Source organism: Dermacentor variabilis, chromosome 5, assembly GCF_050947875.1.
Source record: "Dermacentor variabilis isolate Ectoservices chromosome 5, ASM5094787v1, whole genome shotgun sequence".
Lineage (NCBI taxonomy): Eukaryota > Metazoa > Arthropoda > Arachnida > Ixodida > Ixodidae > Dermacentor > Dermacentor variabilis.
The window spans coordinates 67,658,740-67,683,808 of record NC_134572.1 but is presented as its reverse complement, the minus strand read 5'-3'; the positions used below and the strand labels follow the sequence as shown (position 1 = coordinate 67,683,808).

The following is a 25,069-nucleotide window of genomic DNA, read 5'->3' as shown; positions in this document are numbered from 1 at the left end:
CGAAAGCTCTGGCAAAACCGGATATCACGTCACGCTTACCCACCTCGAGGCCCATTGCGAGCGATCGTCCACACTGAGCGCGCGAAGGGGCGAGTTGACGTTTGCAGCAACGCGCTTTCTTTGTTCGACCGTCCTACTCGTACCGCTTCCTCGTGTGAGCTGTTCGAAAACCTCGTCTTTGATCTCGTGGATTTGTGGTTTGATGTGTGGAGCAGCCGTGTCAACGCCGCAAAATGCCGAGGGTCTGCTGTGCGCATGTGAAAACGGCAGGCAGCGGTAGTCTTTTTCTCGCGTACTTGTTCACGCTGTAGTTTTGCGCACAGGTGCCGTTTGACCGTAATTTGTCGTTTGTACGACGTTCTGAGCCAGATGTTTGGGCAATTCTGCCAGAATAAATCGAAATCCGCATCGTCTGAAGCGACGGCTGACGAAAAAAAATTCGCCGACATGAGACTGGTGGCGCCATCTCGTGTGCACCAAGGGAAGGAGTGCTCGGCTGCGATGAAACAACGGGACGCTGAAACCGCTGCGCATGTACTCGTTCACTTCGTGAATAACAAGACGTTCCCTGCTTACAGAGGCGCATTTCAGTCACTGCACATGCCTGGCTCCAATCCTCACCCGTTGCTTCATCGCATCTATTCTCAAAACAGCTACTTGCGCGCATCAAGCACCTGCCGCGCGAGAGTCGGCAGCCGACTGTTATGCTCACGCCGCCGGCCACACCTGCTCCGATGGCATAGGTACAGGGAGGTCTACACGCGTCAATATCTTCAACGATTTCTACGTTTTTTTTTTTCAACAGTGTGTACTCACGGCACCTGTATTGTGCATTGATGGCTTTCATGTTTTACGCGCTAGCAGCTACCCATCCAAGCGGGCGGAGCAAGCCGCTTTGCGCAGAACGCAGAGTAAATTCCTTACGTCGCCTGACATTGCATAGCCTGAGGCATAAGCGTCCTCGCTCTGTTGAAACCAAACATGGCAAAGCGTTTGCGTGAGTGAATCACGCTGGGCGCACCGCCTCGGATGCAACACTGTCAATGAGGCGTGCACCTCTCGTCTCGCTAACTCATTCGTGACAGGTGCGAGCTTGCGATCCGAGCCGCAGGAACCGCGTTTAAATCTGGTTTCCACCTATGATGCCGCCCCTGATCTCTCGAGGCGAACGCGTCTACATGGAATGCACAGTGTAAACACCACTTTGCTGGTCCAGACTCTCTCGGCCCCGCGGAGGGGGACTGCTGCGGCGGGTCGTCGTCAATTTCGCTTGACGACGCGGACGGATCGTAGGCATACGCCTTTATCGTTCGTGGTCGTTCAGTAGGCCGCTCATCCAAGTCGGAGTCATAAGTTCCGCTCATGCTATCGCTCTCACTAGAACTTTGCATTTTGCACTGCGCAGCGCGAGGAAAACAAAACTGCGCAGCCGGCCAGCTCGCTCCGCGGCTGCTGAGGGTAGGTGTGACGTCAGATCCGCCGGCTTGTTGTCGGGAGCGCTTTGCGAGTTCCGCGGTGGCCGCTCATAGAGAGTCAAAAATAAAGCCATCCGCTCAAAAGTAACCCGAATAATGACTATATACTATAGCAATCGTGTCTTAGGAATGCAATTGTGGGGTTTTCTCTATATTCTCCGATTTTTATTCTGTATCCCTTTAAGCTAACATCCTAATACAAGTGTATTAACCTGAACCTGTGTTGTTTAAATGTTTGCGGCTAGTAGGTGCGGAAAGAAGATGGCTTGGTGTCGAGGTTGGCGCTATGGAGCTTTCATTAAAGCCTTCTTGGGATTGTCAGAAAGGATGGTTTTAAGATAATTTTGCTTCAATACCTCCTTGGTTGGGGCCAAGGTTTGATTGGGATTCATTGCGACAGCAAATATGCGGACACTCATTGCACGTTCTAGCCGTCGAAGTCAGTGCCGCCGTGCTGTCCAGGTATAGACAGCGCATGGCATCCTCGTGCGCCGAGTATTGTCACGTGATCTGCTGTCATTGTGTGTGTGTGAGAGAGACAGAGAGAGAGAGAGAGAGAGGGAGACAGAGACAGATAGAGAGGCGAGAAAATTTTTCCTATAAAATATTTGCAAAGAACCAACCCAGGTTGCTAACTCAGTGATGTGTTTAGCAGGCTATGGGAGGAGGTTATTTGTGGCACTATGTCGCACTTTGTGTTATAGTGGCACTCCCCTTGCCACCGTGCCTATAACCCGTACACGGGAGCCAACCGGTCTTTCGAGGGCCACTTCTTCGAGGACTAGTTTGGAACCCCGTGCAGTGTCAGCAACCAGAGGCGCAGCCTCTCATACGGCAGCGTCTCCAAACGCTAGCTGTCACGAGGAAAGAATGCGAGAACGCTCCGGTTGCCCACCATGCGGTACCGCATGGTACAACTGGTACCACTGTGCGGTTTTTACCGCTGTATTATGCTGCGCTATCTTCGGGATCGGCTCACGAAGACGGTTAGACAATCACAAGAAAACCGTGAGAAAGCGAAACACTTTAAAAAGATTACAGCAAAGCTTACAGGCGCAGCAGCCAACTACTCATCTGGAACTTTTCATTCTCAAAGATGGACACTGCAAACCATTTTCGAGAGGGGGACAACATTTTTTTCTCTATCTTATGAAAAAACAAAACTGCGAATACCATGTTACTGAGATAACATTGCAATATACTCGCTCAAAACTCAAGTAACCACACACAAGTACACGCAACTTGCACAAAAATCCAGAATTGCATCCAGTCTGGCGGAAGTTCTAGCTCAAGGCGAAAAAAGTCTGGTATATCACGGCCTTTCGGAATCCCGATCACATATTTTAGTTCCTAAGAGACCGTATATAGACTACATAGGGCCACCAGTATTGTTAAACTGTGGAAATCTAAGTATGAGGTGACATCCATGCCCAGCGTGACATCAGCAATATTTAAGCTCAAGGAGCAATTATGCCTTACGAGGTAATCGTTGCGGTGCACTTAATGGTGTAAGAGGCTAAATATGTGTGTCGACGTGACATAGGTTGCACATGTGACAAAGGCACAGAGTAACAAAGGCGCGAAATAAACTATATAGACAAGGCTCTAATGCGCAGGACACTTGAAAATGGGCAGAGATAACCGTCGTGGCTCTCCAGAGATAACCAAAAACCACAGAACATTTGTAATGGGTTGTTTGTATGGGTGAGATATACAATGAGGACCAAGTTCTAGGAAATGAAATCTGAAAGCTCACAGCTTTAGGGTCTCTGTGTTGAGAACCTCGACACTGGGTGGAGCTAAACTGTAGATTTCAGTTCATATCGACCTCCTGGATTTTTTAAAATTAGGACCAATAAATGTCCTTGTAGCTGAAGTTGACATCATGGGTGCTGCCGATCACTCTTTCTCGCTTAACTTATCAGTACACATCAAAGTCGGGTTAGCTCAAACAAGTGTACTAATATGACAGAATAATAAAAGCTTGACTAAAAGCTGTAAAGCGTTAACACACTGTTCACGGGAAGTCCCTTTAGAGTGCACCTATATCTCAGTGCCGGATCTCTTTCACGTTCCATTCCCGAACCCCCCCCCCCACACACACACGCACACACGCACACACACGCACGCACGCACGCACACGCACACACACACGCACGCACACGCACACACATCTCGCAATGAATGCCTCTTATATCGCACTTCATCCTAACAAAACCGCAACGGGAAATCGAACCTACTATTTCACGCGCAGCGGCCGAATGTAATAGTCACTGAGTCAGCGAGATGGTTGACAACTCAGAGTGGCGTGCCCCGTGTTTCCGTTCTTTTCTATTCTTCACAAAGATGTGAGTTCCAGTGGCGGCTCGAGTTCTGCGGGGACGTCGTCGTCCTGGCCGTTCGCGGCATATCCAAAGCGGCTGCAAGCCGCGAAGTAATCCTCGTCGGCCACAACTGCCTTCCAACATTCCTCGGGATCTAGCGGTGGTCCCTCACCCCCGTATTCTTCGGGCAATGTCTTGGGCGAGATTTCCTCGTGTAGACTTTCGAAATTTTCTCCATATAGGCGTAACTGCCGGAAGAAAGGAAAAAAAATACAGATTAAAGATAGTACAAGAGATACATCACGAACGAAAATCAGGGAGGGTAATCATGGTCACGCTCGGTTTTTCACCGTACACATTGGGAAGAGGAAAGGCGGAAGAAAAATGATAAGGAAGGAGAAGGGTCACTTTCAGCGCTGACGAACGTTCACGGCCGTTTAGTCGCAAGCGCTTACGTAGTTTAGTTGCTTTCAATAAGAGCATTCAGGCTTTGGTGGCCTTTCGGGTACTGGACTTCTTGGGCAAAAATCCCAGAACCTTAGCTTCCGAGAACGGCCTGTCATTCGAGTGGCTGACACTCGTGCGCAAAGCACATCGCTGAGAGTCTAAGGATGGAGAGTGCCACTCAACGTTGTTTACAGTTTTATCACATCAAGACTGGCATGCGTGGTGTAGCGCTTAATGACGAGACGAACATCCCTGTTTGTACTAGGCTCTTGGCGAACTTCGAAATTTGGTAGTTTATAATTGCGAGCGGCGAGACACGATCACTATTGTACGTAGACCGAGACAACACTTTTAGAACGTGCGAGACACGCGTAGGAAATTAGACATTTTCCAGAGAAACGCAGGGGAAAGAAAGAACTGAGGCAAGCATACTGGGTTGTAACCAGATCATAATGCTGGCCGAGCCTAATTAGGCGCGTATAAATTTTTAAAGCAAGCTCTAGTTGCTAACGTGAGCAAAGTATTAATAAAAACATGCAACTGTCTTTTGGAAATTCCACAAAAAGTTCTGAAGTTCCAGCAGATTGAAACATCGGTTTGCCGCGCTGTAACTAGGCGACAAAAAGGTGACGCATTTCTGTCAACTGCTCCTTACAGAGATTATGATGTTAAGTAAGCTAGCATGTTAATTCAAAGTTTGTGGGATATTAACATACGTTAATTTAGAAAAACAATATCCACAGTATAGCTGCATGTTGCATGTTCAATGTTAACTGCACTTTACAGGCTCCATGAAGCACAATGCAAGGATACGTAAGGTCTTCACTATGTTGTTCAAACAAGGATCCTAAACATCTTATAAGTTATTCTGAAGTCTAGTGCTTCTTAAATTTTTTGTGAAACATTTAGTCGTCTAATTGTCATTGCGCGTACCAGAAGCTTACTTTTGTTAAGCAACTGATTAATTCAAGCTGGTTCAGTGGTTAATGAATGGGAATGTTTTTCACCGTTTCCAATCTGATTGGTTAATAGAATCGGGCTTTTGCTCGACATAAAGGACGCTGGGATCATTACCCTGAATGTTTCGGCGAAGTGAAATTAATTTAGCGGTCTGGCGCTAACTTAAATCATTACTGGGATTTACTGTCCCGAAATTGTGCTGCACGGAACACCATAACGGATGCCTGTGGAGCAATTCTAATCAGCTGTTACCTCGTAGCATGTGCCTCGATCTAAACACATGAGCGGAATGTCGCAGTGGGGAATTGAACCCATGATCTTAATTTCGGCAGCATACCGACACAGCTGCTAGACGAGAAGCGGTGAACCAATCTCCTGATCTAAATGTACCTGACCTGTTCTTTGACTCTTCCCGGGAGTTTGACCGTTCGTCTACGTCTACTAGGCCCAGTGTAACTAACAGCTCGAGCTACTTGATACGCCCCTTTGGGCATTTGCCACTGAGTACGCGTCCGAATAAACAACTTTGGTCACCGAGTACCGGCCCACTCTTCGACAGTTCTCCAGAATGGCAGTGCGCCACTGTGAAACTACGGCTACAAAAGCCGTGAATGTATTTACGTATCTATCGTACTTCTCTATGCACAGACAACAATCGATCCTTGTGAAAAATCATACGCGGCCTTCGACCTCGTGGGTGCAGAACTAACTGCTACTGGCGATGAGGCCCTGCGCATGTCATCCACTACCGCTGCTACCTCGCCAACTCAAACGAGTTTCGCGTCGTTTGTATTCTAACATTGCAACGAATCTGGGCATTTTTTCTTCTTGTAGCGCGTCAAGTTACTTACCCTTTCGGCTAGCTTGGCTTTGATGAATGGCCTGGTGAGAGCGAAGAACACGTCGAAAGCATATGACTGTCTAACATGGTGGGCTACCTTCAACCGCATAGGCATGCAATCCTGAAAGAAAATGTTAATGTAGACTGTATGATGCCGTATCGTTTATGAATGCCTTCTACTTAACAAGAAATAATACACTCCGTATATTTAGGAAATCTTAACACGCCTTCTGCAGGCATTTTCATTCTCTATATTACATACTTCATCTCACTTTCACTGGTAAAAGTCATGCAGGAACAAATCTGGTTACCCGTGGGAAGGGTTGTGAATAAAAGATCCCGACAGCACCAAAACTGTGATTTGTCACTACCCAACTGATTTATTAAGTATCAATAAAAAAAAAACATCAGGTGAGAAAATTGGGAAAATTATTTGAGTGGCCCCTTTCAATGTGCGAAAAAGGTGCGCTGTCAAGAAACAGAACGCAGAGAATTCGTTGCTGCTATGCATAGTGCTAGAAAATCTGTTTGATGTGTTCGCACGCGTAAAGGTGAACTCCCAAGTTCTTAATTTACCTGTCGAGCACTTCTCGCAGAGTTTTTTTCTGTTCTTCCTAAATTTCTTGTCATTCCTGGCGACTCCTGCGACTCTGCTGATGACAGTACCACACCTGACCGGCTTTATTGTGAACAGAGAATTTAGACAGGAACGCTTTCAAAAATGCTGGCAAAATGTGTGCAACTTTGTGGCGCTTTCTTGTACCGCATTTTAACGCTTGTCTGTTTAGCGAAGCACGGTTCGCTATAGAAGCGTCAGTATGCATACATGACGTCACATACAGACACCGCAGGTCTTAAAGGTCTTCTCATCAGACCCATTGCATTTTTTTTTGGATACATGATAAGCATGATGATTTGGATTGACAGCCCTTTCGAAACAGGGCGACGACAAGTAGTCACGTAGCCTGCTTCACCTGCTCAGGTATTATATACATGCAAAGGAGTATAGCATTCTAGCTATCTCTGCATGATACTCATCTTTTCATTAAAGCCTCTGTCCTTATATTGTACTGTCACCTGTGCCTTAACAGGTTCAGTTCAATGAATCTCTTCCAATTTTTTTTTCCCACCAGTACTCTAAATATTCCTTTCTTATCTCAACTGCTGGCCAGTTAAGGCTTAATCGCTTTGAATCCTAGTGCTTCATAAATGTAGATGTTCATTACGAGTCTTGCTGAGTGAATATCATGGCATTCCATTACCACGTGCTGAGCATTTTCTCGACTTCTGGTGCAGCAGACACATTTCTCATCCTGTTGCAAATATCTGTTACTATATGTTTTCGTTCTCAGGCCGCCAGCCTCGACCTCAAATAGCAGGCACTGTCCTTGGCGTTATCGTGCATATTTTTCCTCCTGATTTCTTTCTTGCCGCGTTTGTATATCGCCGTGGTCCTTTCCGTTTCCACCTTTTGTGTCCAATTTACCGTCTCTGTTTCCCTCACTTCGTGTTTGATGACTCCGGGTTTCCTTCTTACGCTTTCAATTACCCTGTCACTCGCAGGACGCCATCTAGGAGCGTTTTACCGCAAGAAACTGTAAATTGAGTCCTTGTTAGCGGAGATAGGAAGAATTGAAATCTCACGTTGTCATGCTAACTGTAAGATGCAAAGAGAGATTTGATGAGAAAAGGCACGATTTCTGCTTCGCTGCATGAACCACGGCTCAGCGGCATGCAGCCAGAGGCCGAGCTTCACTGCTAACGTCGACACTCCCTACCGTTGCTTCGATTAGCGTCCTCGGGTGACATACTTTCCTGTCTTCTCCCGTACCGTAGCCGGGAGATCACGCCCCATTTGTGCAAGGAAGCTCGTCTCCTTTCTTTTTCTTCTCTACTTTCTCTGCGCAACTCATTTTCAGTGGTGGCATATTGCGCGTTCTGCATTGCTTGATTTACCGAACTCACGTGCCATGCTCGATGATAAGGCAGGCAATGCGTCTTGCGTAGAGGTCCTTGTACGCCTGACCTTGGCTCTGTCTGGAAGCTGGGCTCCTTCGAGAGCAAAGACGCGCGGACCGTTCGAAATGGCAACGGTTTTCGCGGCGTGTGGCCGTTCGATACTTCGCAGACGCGATTATTACCACCACGTGGTCTACGCGCCGCGCTTGTCTGTTCGCAATGTCCAAAACTGCTGAGGGGCCCTTTCCGACACCTACGATGCGTCGCTGTAGCTCGTGCATAGGACAGCCATGAAGATGGTAACAGAGGGTCTTGCACGCGCGGTGACACACGCGTGTTCTTCTCACCTGCCAGTGTGTGGCAAGTATATGTTGCGAAATCTGACTCAACATGGCGTTGCGTTGAGGGCGATCGTTGAGGGCAAATGTTCCGGGACCATACTAAACATGGCCAGCAGCCGCGCATTATTCTAGAAATGAAATAATTATGTTCGAGACAAGCGATGGTTTTAATACTTAGTGGATGATACGCGCATCTGAAAGAAAATCACCATCTTGAGAATACCTTTGCATCTAAATTCCGCACGACACCTCACAGCATCGCTAAACTATGGCGTAATGCGTGCATCCTGCGTTCAGGAGTTGCGCTTGTCAATCATGTAGGAAGAAAAAAGACTAGGGGGAAGCTTCACGTGACAAGTTTGAATCTTAGCCCTACGAAATATGGAGGAAAGGCTCATGCGAAATTGGCCCTCACTACGGAATAGGCAAGTGGTAATTTCTAGCCGCCGAGCACGCGGACAGTTCGGTAATGTAGAGCGGAGAGAGGTTGGCCAGGGCAGATAGTGACTCCGGCGTCACTAAGAGTTACCACGAACCAACCACTGCTTTGAGAGCTCCGAAAACTACGGATAGCCTATTTACCAGCAGTGAACGCGCAGCTGGGTGTCAGAGGAGGTTGACTTGCCGAGGCTATAGCTGTCTGACGACATGCTCACGTCTAGTTTTTTCTCTTCCACCATGCTGTGTGTCGAGCGATCACGTGGGAGCCTTGGTCACGTGCAACTCTTGTCACTATAGACAGTCTTTCCAGGGAATAAGTTTTTTCTCCAACCTGTAAATATTCCAGACCCCTTCTCAGGAGGCTGATGCTGGTGTACAAGAGCTTGTCCATCGTGTACCCGCCATAATCTAGGAGTAGCACTATTCCTAGGACCTGTGAAGCTGGGTCACGAGCGAGATGTTCCAAGCAGACCAGGCCGGCCCTGTGGAGGTCCAAGTAGGACACTTCGTCGGGCATCCATGAACCTATATAAAAAGAAATGAATCAGATGTGTCGAGCGCGAACGTTGGGGCTGCATCTCGCTCTTTTCTTTTTATTTTTCTTTCCCCCGAATGGTTGCCTGCTGTATAAAACTGCAATAAAGCGTTGTGGTAGAGAGACTGGTTTAATCAAAGGTTGAGACAACGAAACGGTGTTGCTTTGCGTTCGTTATCAAACACCCGTCGTACCTTCCGCACCCCTATAACCAACTGCCTTTATTCTCAGTCTGAATATTTTTTTGTGTATATGATCGAATTTTACTCCCCAAAACTGCAGATTGGGCTATAAGAGGGCTGAAAGACTCCTGATTAACGAAAGATTTCGGATTTAGTGAGTGAGTGACTGAGTGAGTGAGTGAGTGAGTGAGTGAGTGAGTTAAATAATCAGTTAGTCAATTAGTTAGTTAGTTAGTTAGTTAGTTAGTTAGTTATTTAGTTAGTTAGTTAGTTAGTTAGTTAGTTAGGTAGTTAGTTAGTTAGTTAGTTAGTTAGTTAGTTAGTTAGTTAGTTAGTTAGTTAGTTAGTTAGTTAGTTAGTTAGTTAGCTAGTTAGTTAGTTAGTTAGTTAGTTAGTTAGTTAGTTGGCGCGGCGCGAAATACAGCGGACAACAGCAAGGTATACAATACAAATAGTACGAATACAAATGATTTTTGGTAACAATTATTATAAATAGAGAAACGCACTGCGATCAACCCTAGCACACATCGACATATCTATAGGAGTTCTTAAAGGCAACCTAACAAAGGCGTAACAGTTCGCGCTTTAACGCAGAAGCATATGAACGAAACTTTAGTTTATCAAGTATATAACTGCGTATGTTATATCTGTATGGCTGTACAGATAGATAGATATATGTACATATATGTTCAAATGTGTGTATGTCTTGGCTATGTACTTATATAGTTCTTGATTTTCCCTCTCTTCAGTATACGCGTTCGGTCGTTACCTTGCGAAAACACATTCCAAATTTGTTGTAAAGTATGGGTATCTTCTGGTAATTGCATCTCTTCCTTTTTATTACGCAGCATTATCGGGCATTCCTGTTCTAATATAAAGGTTGCTTTGTTTATGTTATGCGCTAATTTATGTATATATATATATATATATATATATATATATATATATATATATATATATATATATATATATATATATATATATATGTATATATATATATATATATATATATATATATATATATATATATATATATATATAACATTTGTGTACACCGTAGGCATGAGTCATCAAGTGAGCTTTTTTTATTTATTTAGTTTTTTTATTTCTTGACACTTCCTATGGTTTCTTTAGCTGACATGTTCGCAAGTTTCTTCTTTAAAATAATTTTTATTTTGGTACCGCAAATTATGACCTGCATTTTCCGGCCCCTTTGGTGTTGGTCATCACCAACAATCAAATATCCACAGAATACCCAGCCTTTATAACGCTTATTTGCATGATCTCTATAGTTTTGATAACTTGCTACCATTGTTCTATTCCGAGCTTCGCGTTGTGTCATAGTTTAAAACGTTGTTCAACGGCCCTTCCCCTACTTTTTTCTTTTGTACTCACCTTGCGCCTTGCTGTATCTACGGGTTCACCCTTCCTTTGAAGATTGATTTTTATTTATTGATTTTTTTACTTATATCCCCCTGCAGTTTCTTATTGTTTGTTCTATTTTTGTTTTGTTCTTAGTGCCTGCTCGCGCCAGCACTCCGGCCTTATGGTTGTTTCTGGGCACGGTAAATGAATTATTATTATTATTATTATTATTATTATTATTATTATTATTATTATTATTATTATTATTATTATTATTATTATTATTATTATTATTATTATTATTATTATTAGAGTGCTGACTGCTCAATAAATATAGGTCCTCGCCTGGTTTCACTAGCAGCACTGGCCGCCCGTGGACGTCCTTGTGTGGCAGTATCATGACGATCTTACGAGCCGCCGGTGGCATTTTGCAGGGCAGTAACTCGCGGTAGAGAGACTCGGTGGCGGCGCGGTTCCTGTAGTAGTTCCTGATGGTCTGCAGGGCCGACTCCACGTTGTACTTCCGGACCCGAAGAAACCGGAGCAGGAAATCGGCGTCTCGGTTGGCGTTCAGATCCGGCTCGACTGCGATGAAAGAGGGAGGCGGAGAGAAACAAAGGAAAGGCAGGGTAGTTAACCTGAGAAAATTCGGTTTGCTACCCTGCACGGAGAAAAGGGGGAAAGCGGATACGAAAATGTTGGAAGGAGGGGGAACGATGAGCATCGAAATGGAAATCATCGCTCCAAAGTGAAGCGGCACACGCCGCTATCACACCCTATCTCGCAAGTAAAGGCAGATATGGAGAGACAGTAAACGTCATGACATCTCTGATCATAGAGAATGGAAAGGGAGACCGGTCAGAGGCTGGATGCCCCAAAATGTCAAATTCACTATAATCAGGCAGGAATAACGACAAAAAAAAACACACACCTGTTAAAAAAGAGACAAGTTGCTACACAATTTTTAAACAAACACGAAAATAGTTTCACCGTACGCGACGGAGGGCACGCACTTGACCGGAGACGGGGATTGGGAGCGGCAGGCCGCATACAAACACAGAATTATTTTTTTTCGGGGGGGGGGGGCAAGAGGGGGGTCCATCAACTGGCACTTTCTTTTTCAGTAGCTATTAGCAAGAGGATTTTCGTTCAATCTGGATTTGTCTTGCTGAAACTAAACGATTACGTCGGTAGAACTGCAGTTCTTATCATTTCTGCTTTTCTTTAGTTCGGCACTTTGCTTTGATCTTGTTTTTATTTCTATGTTTTCACAAGCATTAGAATTTCTTTTCGGAAGGGACAACTTCCAAACTGGCAACTGACCTCGGCCTTGTCCGTGTCTCTCAAACCCCTGATTCCTGGCCAGAGAGAAAGATAGTTGACTGATACCAGGAGAGGTTAGCCAAGTGCCTGGCCTAGCATGCCACTCGAGGTGAGATGACGAAGGATTAGAGAAAGGGAATGAGATACAAACAAGAATCAAGGACACAAACACACACACTAATTATAAGCTAACACCAATACACTAACACAAAAATTATTTGTGGAATCTCATTGAAGACCAATATCCCACAGAAATGCTGTAAGCGCTATAGTGCGGCGCAGCTGAAATTTAATGGCCAATCCCCCACTGCGCGTATGCACTACGGACATTCAGGATAACAACATTAGCAATAACAACGACGACAACAACAACAACAACAACAACAACAACAACAACAACAACGAAAACAACGAAACTTTTGGTGGGTCACCGGATGGTGGCCCACCGACAGTTTTTCTCACAATATGACTCGTTCTCCGTGAAGAGTTAGTTTTGAATCCTTAACGGAGAATGCAGAACACTTACGCCGAAGCATGAAGCTGCAGCGAATTGCTGTTATTCTTAGAGCAGGGCTTTAATATTCTCATGGTTCTTTCCTTCCTTTAACAGCACCCAATAAGCTTTGAGTCCAAGGCAATGATATTCCTTCACTGTAGTGTAGAAAGAAATGTTTACTCTACGTTGAAAGTGAGACGTCGTACGTTGGAGTTATGTCATGATATGTGGAGGGAAGATAACCGATGGTCATTAAGGGTTCCGGACTGGAGTCCTAGGGAAGGTAAGCGTAGCAGGGGGTGGCAGAATGTTAGGTGGCCGGATGAGATTAAGAAGTTTTCAGGGACAATATGGCCACAATTAGTACATGACCGGGGTAGTTGGTGAAGTATGGGAGAGGCCTTTGCCCTACAGTGGGCGTAACCAGGATGATGATGATGATGATGATGATGATGATGATGATGATGATGATGATGATGATGATGTGTCCAGAGATAGTACCATATACATGTCGTAAAGGTGTATGCGCAATAATTTTATGAATGGCTCTCGTAAATAGTGAGAGGGATCACCCTTATATTTAACACTGAAGAAGTCAGAGAGAGTGGTAATAACGGCGAGCCCACAAGCCGACCTGCGACAACCCTTACTCGTGCACGCGCACGAGAATAACGCATGAAAAGGATACTATATATAAATAGTAAACCATTCTAGACACTATTCGTACTTTGCTTTATTTTCGGACTATGTCGCCGTTCGTCTGCCAAAAAAGAAAAGGATAATTTAATGTAAGTAAAATACTACAATGGAAAGCCAGATTTTCCTTTCTTAATAAATCTCGCGGCTGCAACAGCGCATTGGACTGCCTGGTATGCCGTGTTCGTGTATGCGCATTTATCACCTCGATCCGTTCTTTTTTTTTTTTTCAAAAGATACTAAGCGAATACTAGCTTCGGCCAGTTGTCGGCAGAATTACTGGCGCCTCGTGGAGCTGGGACTGAATTCATAAATAGTTTGCGCACGAAGCATTTAGTTAGTATGCCATTGGCTCGTCGCATTCACTAATCACGTGCCCAGCATCAGGAATGGCTGGGGCTTTGTGTTACAACATATTCTGGCGTTACGGCTTTGCGCAAATACGGTTTTTTTCCTCAAGCACTGTTTGCCATGGGCAGGAACTTTGGCTAATAATATGTCCGCCATCACGATTAACTGGCATCTGGGTCTTACGGACAGTTGAGGCGTAACTACTCTTCTTTTTTTAATAGGGGCGCTAGTTTAACTTACAATGCGGGGTTGCTGAGTAGGGTGTGAGTCGGCGCTTTGCTGAGTTCGGCCACATTGCAAACTCTGCCACGTTTGCAATATTTAACCAATCAAACGTGATGTGACTGCATCAGAGTCGATCAGGCGAGTCAAAATGGCAGAATTATATGGCGTAGTTTAAGAGTTCATCACGCCTACAGAAAAGCAGTTCGACCTTGCTATTGGCAAACTTTTGGACCTTGCTATTGGACCTGCTTTTGGCAAAAGGGATGTTTTGTTCTTTTCGAAGTTGTTTAGTTCGGCCACATTGCAAACTCTGCCACGTTTGATATCTTTAACCAATCAAAGGTGATGGGACTGCGTCAGAGCCGATCAGACAAGTCTATCTAACTATCGGCCAGGTAGACACATTTTTCTTCAGCGCCTTCCTTTTTTAAGAGTGGTCAAGGAGCAACAAAGGCGACTTCGGCATCGGTACGAAATATGCGTGCAGCGTCCTCAATTTACGGCCGCGTCATCGGCAACAATTTTTCAGCGACAGCTGCGAGACGAGCTGTGTGCCATCTGTGCGCTGTATGACAGCTGTCTGCTTGGGCATGCGTCTAATTAGGACATGCACGCCGGTATTTCTCGCTTCATGAAATAACGAAGAAAGAAAATGCCTGATAGCGTTCAAGAAACATCGCTCGAAAAACTGCTCGCAGCTCCTGAACCTGACCTAACAGAAAATAGTTGTGTGAAAACAAGGATCCATCACTGAAATTTTGAAAGCTTTAAGTTAGAGGCTCAGGTCAAGCATAGGACGAGCCTTGTATTGACATTAGCGTCCAGAGTTAGCTTTTATACGGCATAGAGCAGGGAAGTGGCGAATTTGAAGGTCCGAAGTCATCGAGCGCGGGCAGCGGTGCATCTTTGTATATCAATCAATCAATCAATCAATCAATCAATCAATCAATCAATCAATCAATCAATCAATCAATCAATCAATCAATCAATCAATCAATCAATCAATCAATCAATCAATCAATCAATTTTTATTTCACATTCATTCATGAAGGTTTATTGCAGTCCTTTCGAATCAGCTCACTTCGCACGGAGTGAAGCTCCTCCGCTCTGCCACCAGGGTCCGGACTTGTCCACTCCCCCATGAAAAGGCAGCGCACGGTCATTTCAGCACTTTCAGAGAAGAAGATTGGTCCAGCTTAGGTCTCCATGTAAGCGCCCGCTTTCGACATTGCAGCATTGCGAGCGATGGATGGCTTTTGCGCAGTTTCGCGACTCGCTTGTAGCGAAAATATTCGTTAGAGTAGCAGTTCAAGAAGCCCAGTAGATAGCAGTGGCAGCGTTGTACTAGCGTTCCTGCTTTTTTTTTTTTCTTGAGCACATGAATACGAAGCCAGGTTAACTTCAACATTTTACAGCGATGCCGTTAGTCTCTCGGAGGTCGGAATTTTTCGTGTCCGTCTGTGAGCAGGAATTATCATCAGCAGCAATGGTTTTTACCCCCTAAGCAAGCAAAAAACTCAATGGCTCGTACCCCCGTAAGGCAAAGGTTACAAGCGCTCAGCAAAGTGAATCGAACAGTGCATACATTCATTGAAATTAACCTTGCAATACACAGAACAGCGAACATTTCAATAAAGAACAAGTTCAAAACAAGCATCCGGACCATCAGTAAAGCATTGGATGCCCCCCTCAGCAGTTGTAGCGGTGGTTTGGCGACAGCTTCGCCGGACATACCCTTTCGCAGAGCTGAGATGGCCAACCCTATATATATATATATATATATATATATATATATATATATATATATATATATATATATATATATATATATATATATATCACCTTTCTGATGCGGCGGACTTTGATTTCGCAGCATGCTCCGAGTTCAAAGTTCTGGATTGAGACTCTCCCTCCGGATGACCACTGGGATTAGTCGTTACTTCTAACTTACTCCTGATTAGTTCAAAGTGAAGATGGCTGTTTAAATCGCCGTATTATTTGCAACTAATAGTCTTAGCACTATTGCGCCGTTAGCGAGCTCTGGTCAGGTGCGGGACCTTACATTAATGCAGTTGTCACCCACCGTCCAGCAACTTCCCGAGTCTGTCAAGCGTTTCCCGTCTCTTCGTGGGCGTCTCTCCCAGCTCTTCTTCCGCTATCTGCTGCAGTTTCCAAGGAAGCGAGCCCTCCGATGCTTCGCACGCGTCGTCGAAACCTTTCTTGGTGAAAACACCCGACATCGCGGCGTATAGAAGGACGGCGTCGCCGGTGATGCAGGCAGAACGAGTCCCTCTCTTTCACAGGCGCACAGCAGAAAGCTCGATTTGGCGTGAGCCCAGCGATCACAACAGGAAAAGCGACAGCTGTCTGGCCAGGGGGCAGCAGGAGGAACTTAGTGCACTCCATTAGCTTCGACAACAAAGCGACAAAGAAAAACGTGGCGCTCCGTAATGCTCGCAGCGCCCTTGAAGAGAGACGCTGACTTTAAACCTTTGTTGTTTGCACATGGAGAGTGTGCTCCGGTCTCCGGTGTATTTTCTGCGATGCTATGACGCGCGCGGTCCCACACGACACGTTAACTGTGTTGGTGATTGGATTTAGCGTTTTCTTTCTGAGGCTTTGGCTCTCGTTTCGGTCTACGTTGTACGCTTCACCAGGGCGAAAATGGCGCGAATCCTTCTGCTAACCCACATTGTCCTTGTTATTTGTTTCTCTGACTGCAATGTATTCAATATCACCACGGAGCCTCAGGAAGACGCGACCACACCAGGCATTCGAGGTGCGCTAAGGGGACAGATTCTACAACAATAAGTTGCATATTAGTGAGAAGGAAATTGAATATATTAATTCCGACCTATTCAGGATGAATTACTGTACACGAATAGAGATAGAAATAGAGTGAGGAACGAGGTGACGTAAATAAGGGTGTCAGCAGGTGCGTACTCAAATTGTAATAAAGAATTGTAATAAAACATAACTTAAAATATGTTCGGTGCGACGGACAGGATTGCCACCTAATGCGGCGTACACGGCTGTACACTGCAAAGAACTACAGTGCCCTTCCGCTCTGTGAAGAAGGATGTACAGCTAAGCTGCGTATGTGGGCCCCATAATAGGGAATTTCACCTCCACTGCTGGTCCGCCTGGCATTGCACCCTCTTCGGGATCGACCCACGTGTGAGGAGCGCTTAACGCCTACTTCACCTCCGCCGCGAGTCGGCCCAATGTTGCACTGTCTTCGGGATCAGCCCATGTAAGGAGAGTTTTGTGTCTACACAAGGACACGCTTCTCAGTCAACTAGCCCTTAACAGCTTCGCTGTAATTCGCTGTAAAATTTGCTACGTCCTTGTCGTTCTTAATTAATCAATTAAGCACCGAGGGGCGCCAATGAACCAGCTGTGGAAGAAGACGACCACGCTGGAGCTACTCTTGATGATGATAGTTCTATGTCTACACACGGACACGAATTTGGGCGAACTATCCCTTAACAGCTTCGCTGTAAGAAAGACAGCAGACAACTACCTGAAATGCATTTCCTTGCCAAAACTGGCCATGCGATTCAAATGGTGAGTCTCGACCCCGTTTTGGCATATTTGCCCCCGTGAAAGTAAGTCACGCATTAGCGACATATAATTATAAATAATTGTTTTTCTACTTCTTCTTCTTCTCTTTTTATCGAGTTTGTCCGTACCACTAAATCATGCATCACAAAACACGTTTGGAAATCGAGGGAGAACACTGGGAAGGCGGGAAATGGAAATTCAAGACGTTAATTAGAACGAGAAGAAGGTGAGAGCCGGAGCTAACGTTTCGACAAGTGGACTTCTCTTTTTCAAGGCCGTAAGAAAGACAGGTCCAGTTGTCGAAACGTTGGCTCCGACTTTCACCTTGTTCTCGTTTTGGATATCGAAACGCGTTTGGAGCATTCCACTGCGACCAATCCGTTTCCATTATGTCCTGCCTTAAAGTAACATTGTTCAGACCTAAACTATACACTATAGATAACTGGTGTAGCAAGGTTGAACTGGCGTTGGGCTTTGGAAACATTAATTATGATTTTAAGTTACATTTTCTTATAGCGTTTCGTTATGCCATTTTTGCCGTCTCTCTGTTACAGTAGATGGCGCGCAAGCTTGCTTTACTTACATATGTATACTGTACTGGCGTTCACTGTGAACTTTAACAGCACTTCTTAATCCGGAATTCGCACTATACTACATTCTGTCTCATAGTGGAAGTTCACGTGCTCCGGCAAACAGCAAAAGCATGTGTCTGACCTGTGTACCAAGCTTTCACATATCAAAGCCACAGGAGTTTCCGACAGCGTCAAAAATTCCACAACGTGCCGAAGGTCACACGCTGGAATCCTCGCGTCACATTTCGTGCCGCGTGAACAATCTAAGTTTCGCGCCGTGTACAGGCATGGTCCGTCTGCCCAGCTGTTCTCGTTCTCCACCCGCACGTGCGGTAGGCCACAAAAGTTTGCAGTACACGGTTTCCACAGCAAACGCGAATTTCTGTGCTGTTGAATTCAAGCGGTATCATTGGGCACGATGTTTATGGGGCATATAGATCCTTACAACAGAGCGTCCATCTTGGGGGAATTATACGTACCGTCAAGGATACCATTTTGAATCGTTCTGTCTTCTTTATGTGCAATAGTTATAGTTGCCTTACCTTTGATTACATTATCCGAATAATGCACTTCTGTCCTTGTGTTGTCTCTCTTTCTGACTGGCCAGTGGTGTTCTTCTTGTACCTATGTGTGACGTCATATGGTGCGCTGCAGTGTGCTGTACGTCCCTCTTGGCTCCTGTCCTTCTTGTCTCCTCTTCAAATTGAGATCTTTCAAGAAACTATTACTAATCTGCCTGTTTCTTTATCTCCTTTATATCGTCTTTTTTTTTCATGAGATAAGGTGAGAGTTGAGATCTAAGGATGCTTCTGCTTTGTTATAAAGATGCAGTCATGCAAAACTCGAAACGTATGTTGACTTACGCGACGTTTTCTTTTAGAACACGATATGGTGCTTGTGTCTTCGGCAACAGAATCTTAACGCTTTATTCTATCACATAAAACAGGAGGTGCAGCATCTCAGACCATGTTGTCTCTTGCGTTGTGGTAAGAATTAATCCTCGATAAGAATTCGCCGAGCCGTTTGTTTTCGCGCTACGGTCTGTTTACTGAAAAAATATGCCCGCAATTTACCGAGATTTCTCGAAGCATGACGTCTGTTGCGAACAGATTGCCTATCGTCATCGTTCTCATCGGGGTTCCATAAAGAAGGAAGATTATGGGCAGCCATGGTATCGGTTACTTGAATGTTCCTCATATTTCCAACTAGTTCCGACACCAAATATGTTGCCCTTTGGTGCCTGTCAATTTGACACAAGCCACGGGTCGGTGATTACTGCTATAACCAAGTTCAAAGTCAGGAAGGTTTCGCGCAGCTAGGGTACCGACTGTGGGACACCTTAACTTTCTTGCTCAAGAAGTGATCGAATCACACGATGGCACCCTAAGAGCTGGTCATTGCATGAGGTTTCAGTGTATTCCATGACACTGTGGCTTACATGGAAATGAGCTCATCGACCTGGAGGCAATGATGGACCACATTAATGCCAAACCAGTGTCCATCTCAATTTCACGGCCAGACACTAATGCCCTAGTGTGTAGACTTCGGCGCGATAATACCGCAGTATAGTTGGCTTCGCCAGGTCATCGTCATCGCCGCCTTCACGAACTCGACCCGGAGATGAAAATACGGATACCACCCACCATGAAAAGCTGCAATGCGAGCTTGCTTCACAGAATACGGTTAGGTGTGGCCTTCACCGGCGCTACTTGCTTCTCATCGGTCGGACGGACATACGTTAGAGTGAGGCAAATATAAAGGAAGAATAAAAAATTAAATAAATAAATAGATAAAGATAATGAAAATAATAAGGTAGAAAAAAAGGGAAAAGGGGGAAAGAAATTAGCCCCTCCCGTGCCACTAAGTATAACGGGATTAAAAAAAAGAATAATAAAAATAAAAAAGGAAAAAAAAAGAGAGAGGGGAGATAAGGAAAGGAATGAAAAGAAGAATTTAAAGAGAGAGAGAGAGAGAGAGAGAGAGAGAGAGAGAGAGAGAGAGAGAGAGTAAAAGGGGTAGAGCTACTATCCGGCTGGCCACGACCAAGGGAACGGACGAGAAAATCAGGGGCGTTTATTGAATATCATTTGATTGATGTTTTCCTATAGTTTGTTTCTTGATTCTTCAATATCTTGTATTCTGGTTTCGTACTTCTTTCTTGTCTTGTTATGGCTTGATTCTTGAATAGAGATGGCGTCATTCTTCTGTGTCTTGATTTTCCTCTCTGCCTGCAAAAAACTTGAAAACATCTTTAAGTAGGAGGACAGTGATAGATTTCTTTTAAGGTTTCATTTGTCCTATCTATTTTAAGATGATGTGGAATTCTTGTGTGGAAGATAGAAATCTTTTTTTTTTGTAGAAACATTGTGTAATGCTGAGTCGTTCGATGGAAGATTCCAATAGTAATAATTATGTGTTTTATATAGTTTAATTATTCTGTGTTTCACTTTTAAGTACCTCTAAGTTATTATATATATATATGAATAAGGTTACACTTTTCTACGGACAGTCGGAATTGTGAGGAATGTGGCATTATTGAGATGACAGAACACCTCTTGTGCACCTGCCCGCGATTTGATGTATAGAGATAATCGCTGACAGACATCTTGTCGGAATTTGTCGTTGCACCATAGACTGAAAAGGTTCTATTCGCATCTTCGCCTGATCCTCGTCATTCGCCTGATAGTCTGAAAGCTCTCAACAAATTTTTGCATGGGAGCGGTCTGGACAAGAAACTTTGAAGAGTCTTGGACCGCGTAAGGTTTTCATCACCGTCTTCATCCTCATAATCAACGTCTTTTCTATTCTATCTTTCTACACCCTTTCCCCTTCCCCCAACGCCAAATAGCAGGTCAGAACATTCGTTCAGGCCGACCTCGCAGCTTTCCTCTCATTATAAACACAGCCTGTCCATAAAGTGATGGTGCACTCTTGACCCGTTACAGGAAGTCAACGAAACAAGATAGAAATGTGAATTCTTCCCCAAATGAAAGGACAACTCCCCAAGTTTCATATTCGCAGTGCACTTTGGTCACGGATACGAATTTAGCAAGCCACAGAAGACACTGCACTTTCCTCTGTACCGTTCACATTTCTAGTGGCGTAGGCTGATCCTCTGCTGCGCAGTTCGTGGTGCGGCGTCATCACCTGAATGCGCACACCCTTGCACATCATACTATGTAAACTTGCAGAGTTTTTCATTTATTTGGTGAAGACTTCACATTTCTACCTTGTTTTGTTGCTTTCCTGTGACTGGTCAAAAGTGCACCATGACTTTACGGACACACTGTATATACCTCGCTCTTTACTTAATTTTCACTTTATCCTAAATTTATGTATAGGACCTAGAGAAATTTCCATTAGCATTTAGTTGCCTAATGCCTCGTTTTGAATCTGAGCCCTCACCTTCTTTTTTGGCATTTTGTTAGGTGCACTTTTCAATCACCCCAGTGGCCAATCCCCCCTGTGGGTACGAGCCATGTTTTGTGGCAACAACAACAACAGCAACAAGAACAACAACAACTTGAAGCTCCACTTCGTAAACTTGGATTAAGTGCTTTGGTCCTGCTCTCCGTTAGGGTTTCAGCACTTTATTTTAGCCACGAGAATGTGCTTTCCACTGTGTGGGATTGCATTCAAGCTACAAAACAGTTACCACGCTGATCCCAATTTTTCTAAGAATCCCTATAGTAATTCTAAATTCTTTCCAGCCCAAATCGTTCAAGGAACCTTGTTCTACTTCTTGAATGTAATTATTAATTCATCCGCCTTGAATTATCTAATAAATGATCATTTCTTTCAAGGTTTTTCAACTTTTCTATTTATTCACTAATTCCTAGAAACATCACTGAGTTCAAACCCCCCATTCTGGCCGCTACCCTGCCGTGGGTATGAGCCATCTTTTGAAGGATCATCGTTATCGTCAGCAGCAGCAGAATCCTCATCATCATGGTGTCGGTCTCTATTGTTTGCATTTGGTGCCATGAAACACGGCACTACAACTGTGCCTGGTATACTCTCGGACAACTTTTTTTGGCTATGAAGCGGAAGCTACGGGGCGTAGCTTCTCCACATGACTGTATTCGTACGCCATGTAGTCCGCCGTGTATTCGTACGCCGTGTGGTCGCTCACTCGTTTGTACGTGCCGATGGTTGTGATTTCCAGATGGCCTCGCTTGGTTTCCACGCAGACGCTGGAAAATCTTTTATTGTGTGTGCTTCAACAGTCTTTAGTTGCTAAAGTTAGTCAACAGCCTCTCAGGGGAGTTGATTGGTGGGACATGCAAACGACGAACACTCACCAGAAGACACGGGCGTCAGTTTGCGTTTTATGAATGTGCAAAACGTTCGATGGTCTCGGGTGTGCGAAAACACGAAAGAGCAAACTAAAAGTACAATAAAATACCTGTATTTTACTGGCGAATGTTACATAACGTTTCAAATTAGGTGCTGTAAAAAAAAAGTATTGTTTCCTATTTCCCACTAAAGAAAACGTGAGCAGAACTGCGGGACTACTTCCAGCAGTGGTGAAAGAGGCGCGCTTGGTTTTCGTAGCTTTCGCTTCATAGTCAAGAAAAGTTTTTCGCGAGTATAGTGCGATCGAAGACGGCAATCCGTAGGTTGATGCGACTGCAGGCGTCATCTGGAGGTTCGTGAGGCCGCGGCATCGTTAGTTTATTTCAGCTCCGTTCAGGGACCTTGCTCTTCAGCACTACGACCCTATATTCGCAAGGCTGGGATGTTTTTCGAAGTAAGCAGAGAGCACATCCTATCTGCCCAGCCCTCAGAGTTGACCATGGTATACGCCCGCCCGTCCAACCAGATTTTACAGCGACGCTGTTAGCGTCTCGGTGATCGACATTTGTCGTGCCCATCCGTAAACAAAAATTATCGTCACCAGCAATAATTCATACCGCCCTAAGCAAGAAAAACGCAATGGCTCATCCCCCTCACAATGCAGAGGCTACAAGCACTCAGCAAAGTGAGCGAACAGTGCATACATTCAATGGAATCATGCATGCAACATATGGAATAGCGTGCGTTTTAGTAAAGAACAAGCCCAAAACAAAGATTTTTCATTATCAGCAATGGCTCATACTCCCACAAGCAAGCAAAAAGGCTATGGCTGATACCCCCGTAACCAACCAAAAGGTGCAATGGCTCATGCCTCTTAAGCTCATGCCTCATACCTTTCGACAAAGAACAAGCTCAAATCAAGCATCTGAACCATCAATGAAGCGTTACATACACCCGTCAACAATTGTAGCGATGGTTTTGCAACAGCTTCGCTGGACATTCACTTTCGCAGGGGCGGGATGGGGAGTCACTTTTTTCATTTCGGTGGCAACTTCGAGTCTTGCTAGGCCAGGACGACGAATTTCTGAAGCAACACCCGTCCCGTAGGCATATTGAAGCGACTAGAACATCAAATGCGAATGTATCTATAGCCACCGCAACGCCGACGGCTTCAAAGTTCGTAAGAACGGGATAGCGAGTCTCATCCGTAAGCCTGATACCGCAGGGATAGAATTCGAACTCACCGGCTGTACACCTGCCGACCTTCTGTGCCTTCGTACCGACGGCCACTCCGAGGTTCGCGAGGCCGGCATGTTGAGGTTTTCCAACGCGAGTCATCCTGGCGCCCTTGCCCTTGGAGTACCGAGCGCCATGCCGGCAGCATCATCGAACGCAAAAGCCACGAGCAACGTCAACAGTGGCAAGAAATGTTTGAGCAGCGCCCGTAGCTCTGGCCTCGCAAGCGCTCAGAGGACAAACCAGTTTGAACGTCAAGATGTCAGTAAGAGTCGTCGCACAACACGTACATCTCCAGTTCGCATTAGTTCGCCTTGTTAAATTGCTCACGGATAAGACGTTCCTTCCGTGTTATTTGAAATAAAACTATTGTTGTTAGCGCGATAGCTTTTTTGACAGGATCCCATGGACGCTTGGTGACGCCGGCTCAGCAAAGTCGCTTCTTGTCGGAAAGAAAAAGGCATGTGCGTGAGCCGGTGCTGTAGGAGCCGCTTATCAAGTGCCTCCCCTTCGTTCTCTTTGTATACGAGCGCACACGTTATTTGTCCTTCAACACTGAAGCGTTGTCCTGTATGAGCTGTTTGTAACAGCTATAGCCCAAGCTGCTAAAGCCTTGCTGCTTCAATGGCAAAATGTTGTTGCTGAATACCAGCGGACCTTCCATACTTCCCGCAGGTCTCTGTGTTTACATTGCACCCACCCACACATGTGCACACACACACACACACACACACACACACACACACACACACACACACACACACACACACACACACAGATATATATATATATCTGTGTGTATATAATATATATATATATATATATATATATATATATATATATATATATGCGCGTTTCTGTTTCCCCGCGCTGTTTTCCATCATGTAAGCCTAGTTTGCGTTTCATACCCATCAACAGGGTAGTGCGCGTTCGCCTATGTCTTCTAGGAGAACAATAGCGTGTTTATATATGTTCGTAGACGAGCGAATGCGTCAAGGGTACAGCTGAGCTGACCGCGTGCTCGTGCTGATGTTAAATGTGACACGTATACAGCCGGCCGACTTGCTGCAGGACATCATCCATATTTCTAAAGCATAAGTATTTTATTCGCACACAGCACCGAGATGAAGCTGTATGACGCGCCAGCTTTGCAAAACGGACAGATCTCGCCAACTGCTCTAGCAACAACGCTCGAGCAAGCATTAAAAATCTGAAAGTGGTCCAAGGTCACCGCTTGCGACTGTGATCAATTCGGTAAGGCTAAATTAACAAGCAGCGTCATCTGGCGGTGAAATTTGGAATAGCGTCGCGCTCGCCTGCCACAAAATCAATCGCCGCGACGCACGTTTGCTTCTGTTTATATATAACGCTGTAAGTTAGCGATTCTGTCCTATATTGCGTCTGCGCAAGTACAGTATCCGTGGTCAACCGTGCATTTAA

General features: G+C 45.1%; 1 protein-coding gene across 4 annotated transcripts; it reads right to left on the bottom strand.

Moving 5' to 3' along the window:
- Positions 1–2,484: 2,484 nt before the first annotated feature.
- LOC142582741 (alpha-tocopherol transfer protein-like) lies at positions 2,485–23,746 on the bottom strand. 4 transcript variants are annotated; one of them, XM_075692750.1, is made up of 6 exons: positions 16,045–16,128; positions 15,043–15,131; positions 11,216–11,455; positions 9,120–9,313; positions 6,058–6,168; positions 2,485–4,047 (listed from the first exon to the last, which is right to left on the bottom strand). In XM_075692750.1, exons 2-6 carry the CDS (start codon positions 15,122–15,124, stop codon positions 3,814–3,816), a joined length of 861 nt encoding a protein of 286 aa, XP_075548865.1. In that variant the 5' UTR covers positions 15,125–15,131; positions 16,045–16,128; the 3' UTR covers positions 2,485–3,813. The 4 variants fall into 4 exon arrangements, with proteins under 4 accessions (XP_075548865.1, XP_075548864.1, XP_075548866.1 ...); XM_075692749.1 differs by lacking the exons at positions 15,043–15,131; positions 16,045–16,128 and adding an exon at positions 23,638–23,746; XM_075692751.1 differs by lacking the exon at positions 15,043–15,131 and having other exon boundaries at positions 9,222–9,313; positions 16,045–16,311.
- Positions 23,747–25,069: the final 1,323 nt, after the last annotated feature.

Bases quoted from the DNA above. Each gene is read 5' to 3' on its own strand.
- LOC142582741 (XM_075692748.1), bottom strand. From the start codon at position 16,201: ATGTCGGGTGTTTTCACCAAGAAAGGTTTCGACGACGCGTGCGAAGCA. The intron at 9,314-11,215 runs GCGAGGACCTAT...CTTTTTATATAG, and splicing joins AGTGCTGCTAGTGAAACCAG to GTTCATGGATGCCCGACGAA. The intron at 4,048-6,057 runs GTAAGTAACTTG...TTCTTCCGGCAG, and splicing joins AAGCCAAGCTAGCCGAAAGG to TTACGCCTATATGGAGAAAA.